Source organism: Myxocyprinus asiaticus, chromosome 30 (genome assembly GCF_019703515.2).
Source record: "Myxocyprinus asiaticus isolate MX2 ecotype Aquarium Trade chromosome 30, UBuf_Myxa_2, whole genome shotgun sequence".
Lineage (NCBI taxonomy): Eukaryota > Metazoa > Chordata > Actinopteri > Cypriniformes > Catostomidae > Myxocyprinus > Myxocyprinus asiaticus.
Window position 1 is genome coordinate 18,151,844 of NC_059373.1, and position 19,410 is coordinate 18,171,253.

At 37.5% G+C, this 19,410-nt stretch overlaps 3 protein-coding genes across 4 annotated transcripts; all 3 read right to left on the reverse strand.

The window, feature by feature from the left end:
- Positions 1-933: 933 nt before the first annotated feature.
- LOC127421350 (uncharacterized) lies at positions 934-6,919 on the reverse strand. The gene is made up of 7 exons (XM_051664370.1): positions 6,738-6,919; positions 4,345-4,453; positions 3,486-3,562; positions 2,632-2,760; positions 2,343-2,438; positions 1,822-1,914; positions 934-1,431 (listed from the first exon to the last, which is right to left on the reverse strand). The coding sequence occupies exons 1-7, from the start codon at positions 6,804-6,806 to the stop codon at positions 1,357-1,359; spliced, it is 648 nt and encodes a 215-aa protein (XP_051520330.1). The 5' UTR covers positions 6,807-6,919; the 3' UTR covers positions 934-1,356.
- Positions 6,920-8,263: 1,344 nt separating this feature from the next.
- Positions 8,264-14,439, reverse strand: LOC127421342 (uncharacterized). Of its 2 annotated transcripts, XM_051664361.1 has the most exons (6): positions 14,176-14,439; positions 13,930-14,033; positions 13,483-13,705; positions 10,166-10,569; positions 9,250-9,545; positions 8,264-8,457 (listed from the first exon to the last, which is right to left on the reverse strand). In XM_051664361.1, exons 3-5 carry the CDS (start codon positions 13,647-13,649, stop codon positions 9,259-9,261), a joined length of 858 nt encoding a protein of 285 aa, XP_051520321.1. In that variant the 5' UTR covers positions 13,650-13,705; positions 13,930-14,033; positions 14,176-14,439; the 3' UTR covers positions 8,264-8,457; positions 9,250-9,258. The 2 variants fall into 2 exon arrangements, with proteins under 2 accessions (XP_051520321.1, XP_051520320.1); XM_051664360.1 differs by lacking the exon at positions 14,176-14,439 and having other exon boundaries at positions 13,930-14,139.
- Positions 14,440-15,008: 569 nt separating this feature from the next.
- LOC127421651 (uncharacterized) lies at positions 15,009-18,561 on the reverse strand. The gene is made up of 3 exons (XM_051664779.1): positions 18,321-18,561; positions 15,626-16,588; positions 15,009-15,130 (listed from the first exon to the last, which is right to left on the reverse strand). The coding sequence occupies exons 1-3, from the start codon at positions 18,397-18,399 to the stop codon at positions 15,009-15,011; spliced, it is 1,164 nt and encodes a 387-aa protein (XP_051520739.1). The 5' UTR covers positions 18,400-18,561.
- Positions 18,562-19,410: the final 849 nt, after the last annotated feature.

Consider the following 19,410-nt stretch of genomic DNA (forward strand, 5'->3'; position numbering starts at 1 on the left):
TCTTCTTTCACCATCTGTACCACACACATTTCTTTTTGAAATGGATGTATTTGTTAATCTTTTTGCAAAATCGAAAATTTAGATCAAAATATTGAAAACTTCATTTGGTCAATAACTAAAGTTGAAAGAAAACAGTGAAACAATGCAAAAAAATATATATATTGTATATAGACAACACACACACACACACACACTGTATATACACACTGAAAATAATGTTAAGCTAAAAAATATGCTTCTTGTGGTAACATCTAATTTAACTGGTTCTATTCAACAAATATTATTTATGTGGGCCTGAGTAGCTCAGTGAGTATTGACGCTGACTACCACCCCTGGAGTTGCGAGTTCGAATCCAGGGCGTATTGAGTGACTCCAGCCAGGTCTCTTAAGCAACCAAATTGGCCCGGTTGCTAGGGAGGGTAGAGTCACATGGGGTAACCTCCTCGTGGTCACAATTAGTGGTTCTTGCTCTCAATGGGACACGTGGTAAGTTGTGCATGGATCACAGAGAGTAGCATGAGCCTGCACATGCTGTAAGTCTCCGCAGTGTCATGCACAACAAGCCATGTGATAAGATGCATGGATTGATGGTCTCAGAAGCAGAGGCAACTGACTTGTCCTCCGCCACTCGGACTGAGGTGAGTAACAGTGCCACCACGAGGATCTACTAAGTATTACTAAGGGAATTGGGCATTCCAAATTGGGAGGAAAGGGGATAAAATTGAAATATATATATGTATATAAATATTATTTAATATCACTGAATCATCCTTACTAATCTGACAAAATGTTGGGTAGAAATAGGTCTTTAAAGTGACAATTGCAGGTTACCACTTTTTACAGTGTTGAAATGTATCATTAAGATCAATGTGAAGAATCTATTAATTACAATTTGAGAAACATTATCAAACAATAAATATTCAATACTAAGGATTATGTATTTACTTATTATTTTTTTATTACACAGACAGCTTTTAAAAGAAAAATCTCCAAGCAACAATCTTGCAATCTTGGGAGGAAACCCGCCCCCCCCCCAGATCTCTCTAGTTTCTGGCCTTTGACTAAACAATAACCACAACTGTGATATATCATACAGTCATTACAGTACAAACCGAATGGCGAACTACCATCACCATAATTGCTTCTCCTACCAGTGAAGACACAATAATCAGAAACTACAAAGCTTTTATGTGTCAAAGCAAGAATTTTAAGCATAGGCATACTTGTTTATGTTATGTGTGTGGTTGTTGGCTTGCGTATGAATATTTGTGCTCATTGTGGTGAAGCTGCTTATAAAGCTTGAAAGGGTTTCTTGCTTTTTGCATCATAAAACCATGCCTGAAATATACTTTTGTTTCAGGGCTCTTGATAGGACGGAGGAGTGTCTTCCACTTTAATCTTAAGAGCCTCATCATAGGAAGGTAGCTTCACCTGTTAGTCAAAAGAACAACAAATATCTATTGGTTTCATTTGATCATTATACTTCATTATTATTCTGCCCAACAAAGGCAACATGCAGGAACTATGGTTTTTAGAATTCACTATGATGAATTATGCTAAAGTTTTTTCATTGAAATTATTGAGAAAAAAGTGTCCCACTTAACCCTAATACACCATCTATATATAGGCTACTTTATATACAAGTGTTAACATTTCATTAACTATTTACAAAAATAAGATAACAGCATCTGAAAATGTGTCAGCAGAATGAATTTGTAAGCAGCTTAGAATTTGAGATTTATAATTTATTGTATTACATCATAACATTAGAACTTCAGTATCGTGTGACACCAAAGCAAACTCCATCATAAATGCACTCACTGTCACAGTATTTCCAGTGTCAACATGGATGGCAGCCGTCCTTTCTGCCTTCAGGGCATAAAAACACCTCATTGACACTTGAAGGATGTACACCTACACAGAAAACACACAGGGATATTAATAAAAGCCCAAATGCACACAATTATTAAAAGGCTTTAAGTTCTAACTGCACACAGCCTTACAGAAGAAAATGCAAAATCTTTACAGAGGGCAGTTTCATTTCCCTCTACCTTTTCCAAAATCCTTCTCAAGCAGCTAGAAAGACAGAACAGGCTTTATGACTGCCTCTATACATCGCTTTCCTACCTCAGTCCCCCCCTTACATTTCCCCACTCCTACAGCTAAAAAAGCTTTGCTTTACACTGTACAATGCAGACCTGCAGACAAAACAACACTGTGTGGGTGAATATAACCAAATATGTGTTTGCATGAGTGTTTTATGAGGTTGGAGAGGGTGATGACATATCATATCATACATCATATCACACACACACACACCAGCAGCAGACACGAATTTGTACCTTCAGCAATATGTTCAGCATAAACAGAACAGTGTATATCATGGTGAAATGGCCTAAGTCCTCCTCATCCAACTTGCCGACTCCTTTATAAAACTTCTGTAGACATAAAAATGCACACAATTATTGTGAAATTATAAGATTTTTTCTAAAAAGGATTTTAAGAATGATTAATTCAACCAAACCCTAATGTACAACCTTGTTTTACCCATGAAAAGTCATGCTGTGTTAATGATATCCACATTTAGTCTTGTGTAGTTATGTTTTTGTATAAATTGTATGTTTTCCTCACCGTAACTAGCAGAATGTCTTTGTAACTGGGGGTCCCTGGCAGTCCCCAGGCTCCATCAAACAGGGAGAGAAAACTCACACCCAAATCCACAAACATCATCAGCACAAAAGGCAGCACAAACAATGGGCCCTTAAACAAAGAGAAAGAAATGATGAACGACTCACTTCTGTGCTTTTATTGTATACACCAAACATAAACACACAGGTGCAGAGAAAGACAGAAGAAATGTTGAAAGCTAATGTCCACACATTCAATCAATCACACTCCATTTCCTTCCACTGTTAAAGTCTAATCAGGACTGAAATGTGTAGTTTGGACAGACCGCTAGGATTCCGTGTTTTACCACATTCATAAATATTGAGACAAGCTCTCTTTCTGAAAGCTGGGTAAATATTGGTGTCAGGCTTCAGAGTTTAAAATCGAAGGTGCACAGAGATGACTACAGATACCCTGCAGACGCACAAACACACACACTCAAAATGTGCTTATGCACACTCGTGCAAATATGCATAGGTCCACTCAAACAAAAACAGACTTTGTCAAAAGGTATCACAGCACACATAGTTGTTTCATTACCAATTAAGTATTTATGTTTGTCTTGTTATTGTAAACTCCCCAAGAGAAGTGGTTATGTTGGAAACAGCACAGTGACCATAAATAGTACATTAATGGCAAAATATTCACGTTTCAGTTTAAATATTCACATTTCTCTGATTTAAAGGAGGAATAACAAATTGAAAGTGTTCAGTGAAAACTGTGTGAGTTGACTTCATGCATGACACAATCAACTTCTCAAAACCAGTCCTACAATTTATCAACCAAATGATAATGCAGTGAAAAAATTGTTATCTAACCTTGCGGTGAGAGAACAGAACCAGCACACCGGAGACTGACATCAGAACAAGCATCAGAATGTTAGTGCTGATATCAACTAAAAGAGAAAAAGAGAGAATATTGAATATGCATGTCTTGGCAACCAATGTGTAATATATTATAGTATTTTTACTATTTCTTATTACTATTTATTTTTATGTTGTCAATGTTGTGTTAAAGGATTAAGAGTACTGTACAATCTCAGGTCAAATTGTAGCAGTGATCTGTTTTGTACCTACTGATAAACTAAAGCTGCATTTGTTTAATAAGGCAGTATAATGTATGGGATCATTTATTCAGTTGGAGACATTTTGACATATGAAATGTCTTTCATCTGTGTTAAAAATATTTATCACATGTGTAGGAATAATGATCTGATAATGCCCTTAATTAACATTTAAGTGAATTCTGTGATGGTGTGGCTTTTTGACATTGTGTTTGATGGTTGTTGTTCACATAAAAACCAACTGAACTGAAATTATTATTATTTTTAAGTTCTTAAGAAAAAGTGCAGAGTATAATTTCAATTATTTTAACACTTTTTGTACCTGTACTATAGGGGGGAAGTTAAAGACTCTGGGTAGGGAACTAGTCCAAAATAGTGAAATACTGGCAAATGTAACATTTCAACACTCCTGAAAATTATGGTTCCTTTATTACAGTATCCTTATACAATAACTATCCTTTATAACAAGAATGATTTGATCTTTTTATTTATTTAATTTATATATTTTAAAAATGTTCCCCCTTTAAAATCATCATAGGGGACAGCAAATTTTCCCTAATTGAAGAATCACCCATATATGTAAGAAAAGAGTGAGTGGTGTGAAGTGAACTCACAGACACGCTGGCCCCTGGAAGATTTAAATTCATGATAGGGCACGTCGTATGGAGCTTTCTCCCAAGAAACTGTTCGAATGATGTCCACCAGTTTCAGCACAGTACCTATCTAGAGAGATGTGTGCACAGACACACACACAGAAGGCATAGATGAAATAATTGTGACAGAATGAATTAATAAAGGTAAATGTGTGTCTCAGATTGTGTGTACTCTAGCAGCCAGACTGTTTGGACTCTCTTCTCTGAGCCAACACCAACAGAACATATAACACGAGAACAGCACTTCATTCAGAAAAACCTGTAAATGTGTAAATTACATAACATACAACTTCCTCCCTCAGCTAGATATTCCTATGGAGGTTTTAAAAACGTTCTGGTTGACAGAAGGTTTCCTGTAAACCTTTTTTACTACTAAAATGATGATCAAGATTATATAATGTGGAACATCCAAAATATTCATAAAAGAACTGAAATAGTGTGATCAAGTTTGAAAGGGAATGTTGATTTCTTGCATCATCAGGATGATTAAAACACATTTGTTTTCTTTTACAGAAACATTTTAGTTGAAGTCTATGCTGAAGTCTTTCTTAGAAGTCTATCTTCAGTGGCCCCAAAATGTATTTGGACACTTTTGAACGCTTAAGTCACACTTAAAAATGTCTGATGGTCATTATATTAGATACAAAATCACACAACAAAGAGCATCTGCGAATGATGCTAAACCTTTTCTAAGAACTAACTTTTCTTAGAACTTTTTTAAATGACTTTTAATCAGCTGCAGGTGATTTTATTTTGTTGATATACAGTGTCTAGTCAGTTCCCTTCAATTACATACGTAGGTGTAGTTTTATCACATTAACAATGGACATGTTCCACAACGTTTAAAAATCAGTCCAAATACTATTTGTTCTAATTTTGAACAATATATCTATATATTGTTTAAAATTGGGACAAAAAGAATTGGCCTCTTCCTGGTTATTAAACTTTCTGGAACATGTCCATTCTACATACATCCTTTACATTTTATATATATATATATATATATATATATATATATATATATATATATATATATATATATACTGTATCTATAGACAGACAGACAGACAGATAGATAGACAGATAGATAGACAGACAGATAGACAGACACAGACAGACAGATAGATCGATAGACAGACAGACAAGACAGACAGACAGACAGGCAGATAGATAGATAGACAGAGCGACAGAGCGACAGACAGACAGACAGATAGACAGATAGATAGATAGATAGACAGATAGATAGACAGACAGATAGATAGACAGACAGATAGACAGACAGATAGACTGACAGACAGATAGATAGACAGACAGATAGACTGACAGACAGATAGATAAACAGATAGACAGATAGATAGATAGATAGATAGACAGAGCGACAGACAGACAGATAATGTATATTGATAACACTTTACAATAAGGTTCCATTTGTTAACATTAGTTAATGCATTACGTATCATGAACTAACAGTGAACATTATACTGTATTTTTAACAGCATTTATAATATTTGTTAACAAAAATATAGTTATTCAATTTTAGTTCATGTTATTTTATAGTGCATTAACTAATCTAATTTATTACTACATGTTGAAATCAACATTAGCCAAGATTAATTACTGTAAAAGTATTGTTTATTGTTAGTTCATTTTAGTTAATGTTGTTAACTTCTACTAACAAATGGAACCTTACTGTTAAGTGTTTTTTTTTTTTTTTTTTTTTTTTTTTTGAGTGCGGCATAAGTGTCCAAATACTTTGTGGGGCCACAGTATACAGTAGGCTATATTTAGTACCTCTGTCTATTTATCTTTTATATTAGTTGCTAAACAAATATCAGCTCCAGACAAGAAAGGTGGTTAGTGCCGTACGACAAATATGCTGTTGAACAGACCTTTAAAACTGTCAACACTGAAAGTGTTGGTCAATAACTGAATGTGACTTCTCTCTTTCAAAATGGCTGTAGCTTCCTGCCACAAATTTCTCTATTATGCATTAACCAAATGACAACCAAGATCAACAAAATGGCTATGCTATTTTATGCTACTTATTTCAACTCTGTCTGTTGCTTTAATCTCCCCAGCACTATAAACTACAAGTAAATCCACCTGATGCATTACTACAAACTGTTACAACCAGAGTACTACAACAAGAAACTGCCAGTTCTCTCTTATTCTACCAACAAAAACACACATTGTATACACAGATAAAGCAGATCATTTTACTTTGTCATACATAAGCCTTCAACAACCAATGAACATCGTACATACATTGTGTTGTTGTTAAAGCTCATCAATGTCAAGTTTTTCATTAGTAATTTTTGAGTGGGTGTAAATGTTTGTGTGAAGCTGCATGTTACCAGAAACAAGATGGCAAATGATCGGGTCGCTGTGGTGACATGGCAGCAGAGTGTACGTGTTCCAGACATCTTTCTCTTCGTCTTTTCAACACTGAGACAAAACAAGCTTAAACAGTTTAGAAACAGCCTTCAGAGCCACACAAACACACCCTGATCCTGACGAACAGACTTGCACATGTAAGTTCCTGTGTGGTGGTCAGAGTTTCCTGCCTATGTTTTAAGAAGTTGATGAGCTTTTTGATGATTATCTCAGAATGATCTAAGAGATTTCTCAACAGCTTCCACATTCAAGATTTAATCCTAATTTTGATGCATCTTTTACCCAAAGACCAAATTGATATGGTAAATGAATAAAAGATATTTATGGCTGACATAACATCATTATAAGTGATGAAACTGCAGTAATTGCCCAAACAGGATTTCTTTGACCCTAACTTTACAGGAATAACTGTCTATTACTATGGGAAATCTACAGTAACATGCGATTACAGCAAATGGTACTGCTATAACAAAGTCCTGATATAATACATACAGAAAATTGTAACTTCATGTATCATGAATGAAAATTTTAACAGCCTATATATAACACAGTGATGGAATTAACATCCCACAGTGATCACTGAATGAACAGTTGCTCATAAATTCCTCTCTAAAAATGACTGTCAACACTTTTGTAATTAATTATTTAATTTGTAGTAAAAGATTAGACAAAGCAAACATGGCGTTCACTTCTATCTCACTACATTTCTCACTATATCAAAAATCGGCCAGAGAGAGGAAGTGGCAAGGAACTGGGGCATGCGTTCATAGCATGCATTTACGTATGTGTGAAGGTTTACACTGTTTAAATGGTAGATTGTGCTGTAATGATCAGTCTTTTATGAAATCTTTCTACCATCTATTCATTTTTTTCCCATTTCTTCAAAAACAACATCTCTGTCTTGCCCTCATTCAATCTTTTTTGGAAATAAACTAGAAATTTTAGGATTTTGAAACCAAGAAACGTAAAAGAAATATTAAAGACTCTGCACTATTTCTAAGTGACTTATTAAATGATAGCAATTTAGTGACATTAACCATGTTAAATCCTTTGCACAACAGGTCATATTTCCTTTCTCAAGATGCTATTTTTAACATTCTCAAATCATGCTGGATAACATGGATCATCGGCTTTTGCACAAACTTGCGGAGTCCATGCAGGCTAGAAAGAATTTCATCATTAAAGCAAAAAGGGGACATACAAAATACTAAGATATTTAAAAATTATATATATATATATATATATATATATATATATATAAAATAAAAAACATTAACTTATGTTTATAATTTGTAATGATGTTTTTGCTTATTATTAATTTGGAAAATAATTCAATAAAATATTCACTACTTTTCTTATAGCCTACTTTTGGACCCCGCTAATAGAGGATTGATTAGTTGAAATCAACATTATTGTAAAACAGCTCTCTCTTGTGGCAAAAGCAAGTATCTCCTGCAACATGCAGTTACACTAAAGGAGAGCCCCAAACATCAAAGTCTATCCTAGATCCTTTGATTTCCTGTTTGCATTTCTTTGGGTATGCACATCCAAAAATCACATTCAAAACACAAATTCAGAGAAAGGATATTTTAATAGAGTCTGCACACAGCAACAAAAGAAATCGAAGACACACACATAAAGAAATGAAAATACTGCCTGCAGATCTCCACTGTCAGTGCCCTGAAACACAACACAAGTTTATCAGTAATATAAGGAATACAACTTTCTATCATGTACCCACACAAATGCTAAAACCTCTTGTTAATCTAGCTTTCAGTAGAAATGATTACTCTCAATGAATCTGTTTACATGTGCATGTAATGTACACTCACCAAGCAATTTATTAGGTACACCTTCACACCTACATATTCATGTGATTATCTAATCAGCCAATTGTGTGGCAGCAGTGCAATGCATAAAATCATGTAGATGGGGGTCAAGAGCTTCAGTTAATGTTCACATCAACCATCAGAATGGGGATAAAAATCTCAGTTATTTAGACCGTGGCATGACTGTTTGTGTCAGGCGGGCTGGTTTGAGTATTTCTGTAACTGCTGATCTCCTGGGATTTTCACACACAACAGTCTCTAGAATTTACTCAGAATGGTGCCAAAAAAAAAAAAAACATCCAGTGAGAGGCAGTTCTGCAGACAGATACGCCTTTTTGATGACAGAGGTCAACAGAGAATGGTCGGACTGGTTCGAACTGACAAAGTCTACGGTAACTCAGATAACCCCTCTGTACAATTGTAGTGAGCAGACTATCATCTTAGAATGCACAACATGTCGAACCTTGAGGCGGAGAGGCTACAACAGGAGAAGACCACGTCGGGCACTTTATTAGGAACATAGTGTTCCTAATAAAGTGCTCGGTGATAGTATTTTATATTGCATTATGAAATACATTATATGCACATGTAAAATGTCCATTTTGATAGCACAATGAATAAGAAAACTAAGACCACTCACTACCTGCTGCTCTCAAAAGTGAATCGGTGAGAAATCGCAATGAAAAGTAGGCTCTGCCACGCTGACTCTGATTGGCTGGCCATGCCCCACGTCTTCAGACTCTGCCTTAACATTGGGCAGCAAGGGATCAGGGGAGGGTTTGGGTAGGCTGGGCTGGGGTGCTCCTTGTAGCTCAATGTAGTGTTGCTGGGGCAGCAGCTGAGGGTAATGGCTCTCGTGACCATGTGGCTGAAATACTGCCTGTGTATACTGACCCGACTGACTATACACCTCAGTGGTCCATGGGTAGGCCTGATATGCTTCATACAAACACAGAAATGACACTTAAAGGTATAGTTCACCCAAAAATGAAAATTCTCTCATCATTTACTCACCCTCATGCCATCCCAGATGTGTATGACTTTTTTTCTTCTGCTGAACACAAACAAAGATTTTTTTAAGAATATCTCAGCATTGAAGGTCCATACAATGCAAGTGAATGGTGACCAGAACTTTGAAGATCCAAAATGCAGTATAAAAGTAATCCATAAGACTACAGTGGTTAAATACATAATTTCTGAAGTGATATGATAGATGTGGGTGAGAAACAGATCAATATTCAAGTCATTTTTTTAACTGTAAATCTAAACTTTCACTTCCACATTCTAATGCGTTTCACTTTCACATTCAGCCACCTGTTTGAGGCTGGTCAATGCTGTAAATTGATAGAGAAAAAAAGACTTAAATATGAATCTGTTTCTCACCCACAACTATTATATCACTTATGTTTTGTGTTCTGCAGAAGAACGAAAGTCATACACATCTGGGATGGCACGAGGGAGAGTAAATGATAACTGAATTCTCATTTTGGGGTAAATTATCCCTTTAAACCATGTTTCCTACAGAATGATTTGTGCAGTGTGGGTGATTTCTCATTTACCTTGCAGTCCTGATTGTAGAAGCATCTGGTTGCCCATCTGAGACTGAAGGTACAAATGTGCACTACTGGTGTAAGCAGGCAGTGTGTTGTTGGTACCTGTGGTGAGGGACATGTATGAAGCACTGCTGTCCTCAGTGGGGTTTGGGGTGAGGTAAGGAGAGGGTGTAAGGTAGGACAGGTGGGAGTACTGGGGCAATAGTATGTTGTTGGTCTGCTGGGGCATAAGACAAGTGCTTTGCTGGGTTAACATACTGTTTGTTTGTTGAGGCAGGAGAGTATTAGTTTGCTGAGTTAATAAGGTGTTGGACTGTTGAGGAAATGTGTTTAGCTGGAAATTCAAGGTGCTATTTTGAGGAGCTGAGGTCATGTAGTTTACAGAGGAACCCAAGCCATCATAGTCAAACCTGCAACACATTAGAGAAACAATACCATAATTGCCTTGTGCACATTGTTCTTTTAAATCATATTATATGATTATGTACTATATATATAACTGAGCATTACCATTAATATTATTAATTATTATTATTATACACTGATCAGCCACAATATTAAAATCAATGACAGGTGAAGTGAATAACATTATTTCGTTACAATGCCACCTGTCAAGGTGTGGGATATATTAGGAAGCAAGTGAACAGTCAGTTCTTGAATTTCATGTGTTGGAAGCAGGAAAAATGGGCAAGCGTAAGGATCTGAGCGACTGTGACAAGGGCCAATTTGTGATAGCTAGACAACTGGGTCAGAGCATCTCCAGAACGGCAAGTCTTGTAGGGTGTTCCCGGTATGCAGTGGTTAGTACGAAGAAAGAAAGGTGTCAGAACACACAGTACATCGCAGCTTGCTGTGTATGGAGCTGCGTAGCTGCAGACCGGTCAGAGTGTCCATGCTGACCCTTGTTCACCGCCAAAAGTCCCTACAATGGGCAAGTGAGCATCAGAACTGGACCATGGAGCAATGGAAGAAAGTGGCCTGGTCAGATGAATCACGTTTTCTTTTAGATCACGTGGACGGCCGGGTGCGTGTGCGTCGTCTACCTGGGGAAGAGATGGCAGCAGGATGCACCATGGGAAGAAGCAGGCCGGCGGAGGCAGTGTGATGCTCTGTGGAATGTTCTGCTGGGAAACCTTGGGTCCTGGCATTCAAGTGGATGTTACTTTGACACGTACCACATACCTAAAGATTGTTGCAGACCAAGTACACCCCTTCATGGCAACGGTATTCCCTGATGGCAGTGGCATCTTTCAGCAGGATAATGCGCCCTGTCACACTGCAAAAATTGTTCAGGAATGGTTTGAGGAACGTGACAAAGAGTTCAAGGTGTTGACTTGGCCTCCAAATTCCCCAGATCTCAATCCGATTGAGCATCTATGGGATGTGCTGGACCACAAGTCCGATCCATGGAGGCCCCACCTCGCAACTTTCAGGACTTAAAGGATCTGCTGCTAACGTCTTAGTGCCAGATACCATAGGACACCTTCAGAGGCCTCGACGGGTCAGAGCTGTTTTGTCAGAACGAGGGGGACCTACACAATATTAGGCAAGTGATTTTAATGTTGTGGCTGATCGGTGTATACAAATAACCCTAACCCTAACCACAATTGTACAGAGCGGTTATCGGCGTTACTGTAGACTTCGTCAGTTTGAACCAGTCTGGCCATTCTCTGTTGACTTCTCACATCAACAAAGCACTACCTACCACAGAACTGCCTGGTTTGAGTATTTCTGTAACTGCTGATCTCCTGGGATTTTCACGCACAACAGTCTCTAGAATTTACTCCGAATGGTGCCAAAAACAAAAAACATCCAGTGAGTGGCAGTTTTGTGGACGGAAATGCCTTGTTGATGAGAGAGGTCAACAGAGAATGGCTAGACTGGTTCGAACTGGCAAAGTCTATGGTAACTAAGATAACCGCTCTGTACAATTGTGGTGAGAAGAATAGCATCTCAGAATGCTATTCTGAGATGCGGGTTGGTGCTGTTTTGATGGCACGAGGGGGACCTACAAAATATTAGGCAGATGGTTTTGATGTTGTGGCTGATCGGTGTATGACCTGCTTCATCATTTTGAGTCACTTTGACCCAGAAATACATTTTGGGGAAAATTCACTAAGAATGTTCTGCGGCCGGTTAAAGCGCCCGTTATTTGCACACGCAGTCTGCGCTGGTTTAGCACCAAATTCACAAAACAAAATTATGCAGGTTAGGCAACGACACAAACGCACCCACAAAATCTGTGCTTAACGCAATTTGCATGCCCCATTTCCGATCTTGCAAACCAATTCTGAGCGCTCTAAAGCGAAGGATGCAGCAGACTAATGTGATCTGATGCAGTCTGCTGGGACTGTACATCATCGCTCTACTACTATGATCCAGACACCTTAATAATCTCTTTAAAATGTCGAAAGTGTGCTTGACCACACTGCGCATCTTGATTTATCATCATTTGATCATTATTTGATGAATTATTGCTGCTATGATCAATAGAAAATGTACACAAACATTTATTTTAAATAAAATAAATTTAACCACCTGTATTCATCTGGCGATGTAAATTGCGCTGGGCAATTTTTGTGAATAAAGCACAATTTATAATGAGCCTAATTTACATAGAGAAGACCCAGAAAGGAATGATAATAACTTCATTTAAAAACTCTTAAATATGATTGTGGGTGGTTAGTGAATAAGAAGCAGGTTTTTGCACTGAAATACTACAAGCAAAAGTGTTGCAACTGTTTAGTGAATTTGCCCCATTGAGTTTTATGCCTTCTTATGATATAGTTATTGTGTGTCCGGTGCTGAGATATAATACTTGGCAGAGACTTTCTGTTTTTTATCTTAGTACATAAAACTCTAAACGTTTTTTTTCTTGATCGAAGCAACTCAAAATTATGGAGCAGGTCACATATTAGTGAATATTAGTTATATTAATATAATTAAAGTCACAAAGTACCACATACTGTACATTCTGCTATGAGGGTCATTCACAGGAATGTATAAAACTTGCACACATTACACATATTAATGTGTTTTGTTTTCATTTCTTAAACATAATCCAAAAAAACAAAACAAAAAAACTTGTGATGAATCACGATGCACTGTACTATTTCTTCAGTTTAATAGGTTTAACAAAGCAAAATTTAATTTAAGTACCCCAGGGGTACATCAGACATCAAAATATTTGCACTGAACAGATGATATTCCCAGCTATTTTAAGGACCTGTAAACTGGATAACACTTTGTAAAAATGCTCTGTGCCGAATTCTAGTGGTTAATGAGGGAACGTCAGGGAATGAGTAACCCAGTTTCATACTAACCCAGTGTCGGTCTGCAAGCTCAGTGGCGTTGTGTCTGTGGAGCTGGGCTCACTGTGTTCAGGTGTGTCCAACAGAAGGGACACAGTGTGAATGGGGTGGTTGTATGTCGTGATAAGAGGCAAGGAGGCACGGCGAATCGGGGGAGGACTGTGCATGGGAGGGGGCATGTACTCCAAAAATCCTCCTTGAGACACACAAGGTCCCACATCAACACAAGCTGAATCTGATGAAAAATGTCCAAATATAATTAAACACAAATTTCGCACACTGATAATGCACAAGAAAAAAGGTATCAATAATTTTTTTTAACTCTACATATGAGCAAAAACAATAATAGTGATGCTTGCCTTGGCAAGCACCACTAATGAAATAACTAAATTCCTAAAGTGAAGTTTAATTAAATTAAAAAAAGTCCTAATAGATTGTTTGATTAATGCTAACGTATACCTGGTAGACTGGTGCAGCTGGGAAGGATGGTACTGTAGGGGGGGAGTGTGTTTCCAGACTTGGAATGTTGAGGTGCAACAGTTGGACATGTGAAAACTGGTGGCCTGTGGACCCATTCACACAGATACACACAAATTTATACTTGTGTTTTTAAGCATCAGTTATGTCACATAACATAAGCGAAAAGATCAGTTGCACTGTGTCAGTGTGGGCACACAATGCCGAATCATGTTTTGCCACTGTAACCTGTTGACTTGGACACAAGGAGGCCCCCGATTAGCAGGAACCTTTTTCGCTGTGGCTTTTGCCGTTTTCCTCCATTTAGCTCGACGGTTCTGAAACCACACCTGTTGCAGGGATCAGAGCAAATTTATTATAACTTGCATAGAATTTCTGATGCAATGATCATTTTATTAATATGAACATCTACAATGATAAATAGACTAAGGCCATGTCCACATTAATACGTTTTAAAGGTATAATTCATCCAAATATTCTCTCATCATTTTCTCACCCGCATGCCATCCCAGATGTGTATGACTTACTTTCTTCTGCTGAACAAATATTTTTAGGTGAATATCTCAGCTCCGTAGGTCCTCACAATGCAAGTGAATGGAAATCAGACCCTTGAAGCCCCAAAAAGCATATAAAGGCAGCATAAAAGTAATCCATATGTCTCCAGTGGTTAAATTATTAGCTTGCTTCAGAAGACATGGATTTAACAACTTGTGTGGAATAATTTAATGCCAAGTTTTAGCCACCATTCACTTACATTGTATGGACCTACAGAACTGAGATATTCTTCTAAAAATCTTCACTTGTGTTCAGCAGAAAAAAAAAAGCCATACACATCTGGGATGGCATGAGGGTGAGTAAATGATAAGAGAATTTTAATTTATGGGTGAACTATACCTTTATGTTTGAAACCTTTTCTAATGTCAGTGTTTTCCATAGTACGCAGATATGGAGAACATTTGGAAAGTGTTTTCGGTGCAGGAAAGCGCTATTCCAGTGAGAATGAGAGGTGTACATGTAGCTAAAACAATGCCTTTTCAAACGAAAATGGAAAGGAATGAATTTCAGTGGACAGTGACCATGATTCTCTGGGGTGTAACACTGATGGCTGCTGCGATCTCCTTTCTCTTATCTCCGTCAGGGTAGTGATCGTCCTGAAACACTCGCTCCAGCTCCTCCAACTGATCTACAACACAATGGGTAACACACATACTGTATGCAACTACAACCCCCTCACATTTATGTCAATAAACACTCTTAAGAATATCCTATATAAGGGCTGTTCATTCACGATGTCAATTTGTTGGCTAATACGGAGTTCTGTCGGAAATTTCAGGATTTTAGATTGATGGTTTTCAATTTATTAGTAAATATGTATGGTTAACATATGTAGAAACTTGTTAGCAACATATAATTTTAAAGCACACAACAGTTTTAATACATTAACATTTATAGTATGAATGCATGCGTGTAATTTGTTGTAGAACAAAACAGCAAATTCCCTTCAATAAAAGTTAACCACAGACCTTATTTCATTAGAAACTTCAAATTCCCATTAGAAGTTCCCAAGGTAACACATGGCTTGAACATGCTAATTCAATTCCAGGTTTAGGACTATAAACTGAAGAGATCTATTACAGTGTGTCCATAAACAACCACAAACATAGTCTATTTTTCTCACCGGTGCTGTAAAAAGTGCGTGTTTTCTTCTTAGGAGGCATCAGAGGAGCATCAGTGCTAATGGAAGGTAAAGCTGGTGTGCTGGTTTCTCCACTCACTGAGGGCAGAGGCAGCAGCGGAGCTGTTCTGCTGGTGAAACGGGTGTAACGGCGAGTGGTGTACACCTGCCTCAGCGTCACCTCCACCTGCCCTGTGGACACCATGGCTGGGCGCTCAACAGCGGGGCTGCTTTCATAGGGCCGTTTCCCCAAGCATGGAGTCTCCAACTGGGCCTGTGCTGGGACTTGGGTCTGAAGTACTGGTGGGGCCTGAAAGGGTTGTAGTGTGTGATTTTGGGGTGGTAACGTGATGGATAAAGGTTTGGGTGGGGATTGTGTAGGGCGCTGGGGTAGATTTGAGGTATCAGGGGGACATAACATGAGTTCTTCACTCATAGATTTCTGTACTGACTGCTCACACACCATCACTAAGTCCATGTTACAATCAGGGCTCATCTGCAAAATACAGTCGTCCTTTAAAGGCGACACTGCCAAAACTCTTGTCTCTTTTTCATCGTTGGTCTTCGCTTGGTCTTTTAAAATGACTTCGCCACTTTCTTCCACTTTCTTATTCCTGTCTTTCTCCCCATATTTTTTACCATTGTCTAATTCCTCTTTTTGCTCCCCAACTGTTTTTTTCTCATTTTTCTGTTCAACATCATGTTCATCTTCAGTTTTGCTGTCTTCCTCATTTGTCTCGGGTTTCCTGTCTTCAGGTTCTTGATCTATTGTCCAGTTCTCCTTAGTTTTTCCTTCAGATTTCACCTCAAAATTCCTCTCAAACTCTTGAGACACCTCATCCTCCACCTTTTCCTTCACATGCTCTTCTACATCACTGTTTATTTCTCTCTCAATCTCTTGCTCGGTGTCTCTGTATCTGCAGTAACCTCTCTGTTCTTCCTCCTCACACAGAGGACATGGACCTTCTGTAAATATAAAATGGCACACACACACACACACACACACACAAAAAAGAGAATGATACCTTCACAGCACAAGAATGGAATAAAGCACTCACCAGCAGACTTTGGCATCCCAACACAGAATGGTGCATTATTATGCTGGCTTGTCAAAGCCAAAGCCAAAAAGTATTGTCAAAATCCCTCAAACCAAGAGCAAAATTTTAGACTGTAACCCATCTTAGCCTGTTCTGAATATGTAATTTCTAACTGATCGGACAGTTTCCCCAAAATTCCTTAAAGTTCCATTAAAAAAAACAGTATGTAAGTCCTTCTGCAGTTTCTACATCCAACAAACTCAGCACAGTCCTTCAGTATATTCAGATTTATTGTTTTTTTATCTTTTCTAACTGGAATTATTGGGTTTTCATGAAACAGACGATCAAATACCTATTTAAACTTACATTGACAATGTTCTGAGTCTATCTACGATTTCTTTTTATTGAATACTGATTGAGCAACATAATTTGTTGTTGTGGTTGTTTTGATTAAAATCCAGTTTATATATAAAAAAAAAAAAAAAGTGGCAAGGGGGCTTTTTACCCTACACATGGGGTAAAAGGCCCCCAGGGGCTTTATTGTGATAGTGTGTTGATATAGGGGACATTATTATAGTGTAAAAATTGTCAAATAATGCAAATAATTTTGAGACAGCAAGATGCTTTTTTTTTGAGTAATAAATTAAGATTATTCCAAATAAACCCTTCAGAAAAGAATGTACCATTCCATGTTAATTTCAAACACATCTGGCATTTCAGGACATCTCAGTTATTCTATAAACAAATTAATCTCCAATGTGATTGGATCAGTCAAAGTGAGTCCACTTTTCAACATTTTTCATGATGAATCTATTCCCCCACACTTAAGAAAAACTGTGTGTTTTATGGGGGGCATTTAGGGGGCTTTTTACCCCAATATTAACCTTTCACCTATTGGACAGTTATTGGACTTTTGCCTTGACTTCAAAATAAGAAATACTTATGTTTCAAAAATTGATAATTTCAGGGATTCTCATTGGCTACATAAATTTGCCACATTTAAATATGCCTTAAATAGTTGATCAAATTACCTCAAAATCAAACTTTAGATATGACACGCAATCAACATTTTGCAGTGGATAGTAACAAACAGTTATGTTCAGTACATGTTTAGAAAAGTACTGTGGTAGTTTTTGTTGCCGTTTAGTGTTTTGAGAGAAAATCAGATCAATGTGCCTTTAACCCCAGGGCTTTAGTCCCATTATACCCTAACCCTCATTTAAAGGCTTTTTTTTAATTTATTTTCAGTCGTTGTTGTTGTTGTTGTTGTTGTTTTTTGACTCACTTTTTTCTCTTCTTGATTAAGATTAATTAATTTATCATTAAGTGTTTGTGTGACTTTTTGGAAGTTCAGAGCACTCTTTTACTATGCGTTTGGTGTTTGAGCAGAGCGTGTGCAAAGTTACTAGTGTATGTGGTGGAAACAGTAAAATGCAACTTTTTATTATTCTCGGAGACTTAACACATCAAAGTTACTAAACAATAGTTCAGGATGTTGTTCTAAAAGTAACACTTTCTCCACGTGCGCATTTATCACTAATTGAACCTCCGCCCAATGCATCAAACCATTAGACATTTTTTCCGTTTAGAAATTAAACCAATTAGACAATTATCGGTGGAAAATATAGTGTCAATCAGCTCATTTACATCAAATCACCCACCGTAATCACTGGCAAACAAGGAATCTTCAGTCATCGTGTTGCCCACGCTAAACATGCCCTTTAACTCTAAACTAGTCATTAAAGTGCGCTTGAGAAAAGCCAAACACTAGCATGAGAATTGATTGATAACCTGCACAAGCTGCTCAAGTTACATCACGTGACATAGAGACGAGGCGTTTCCGTCATCGCGGTTTTGCAGGTGGCTGCTACTGAATTAACGCGCCTTTTACCTTTACTAATATCTCTGTAACGCCACATTTATCAGTTGCTTGCTTTGCAAGTTTCAATGTTGAAAACAAAAGTTCCTTAAATTGACGGGGTTTTTATTTTTTTTTAAACACGTTAAAGGGATAGTTTACCCAAAAAAGAACATTCTTACATCATTCACTCATCCTCTTGTTGCGTCAAGCCCGTTTAAACTTGTTTCTTCTGTGGAACACCAAGGGGATGTTAGGCAGAATGGTACCCATCCCCATTCACTTTAATTGGAAACTGGAAAAAGATGCATTTATTTTAAGGGATAGTTCACCCAAAAATGAAAATTATCTCATCATTTACTCACCCTCATGTCATCCCAGATGTGTATGACTTTCTTTCTTCTGCTGAACACAAAGATTTTTAAAAGAATATCTCAGCTCCGAGAGTCTAAACAATGCTAGTAAATGGTGGCAAGAACTAGGAATCAACAAAAGCACTTAAGGGCAGCATTTAAGTAATCCATAAGACTCCAGTGGTTTAATCCATGTCTTCAGAAGTTATATGATAGGTGTGGGTGAGAAACAAATCAATATTTATGTCATTTTTTACTATAAATTTTCCTCCCTGCCCAGTAGTTGGCGATATGCATGAAGATTGTGAATCGCCATAAACACAAGAGGAATGCGAATGTGAAAGAAATTTTTTTAAAGGTATTTTTCGAAAAATTATGTGTTCTGCAGAAGAAAGAAAGTCATACACATCTGCGATGGGTAAATTATGAATTTCCATTTTTTGCGTGAACTATCCCTTTAAAATGAAATGTTGACTCCTATAACCATACAAGACCTGAATACTGGCCCACTCAACAACACTGTTTTCTTTGTGAAGTTAC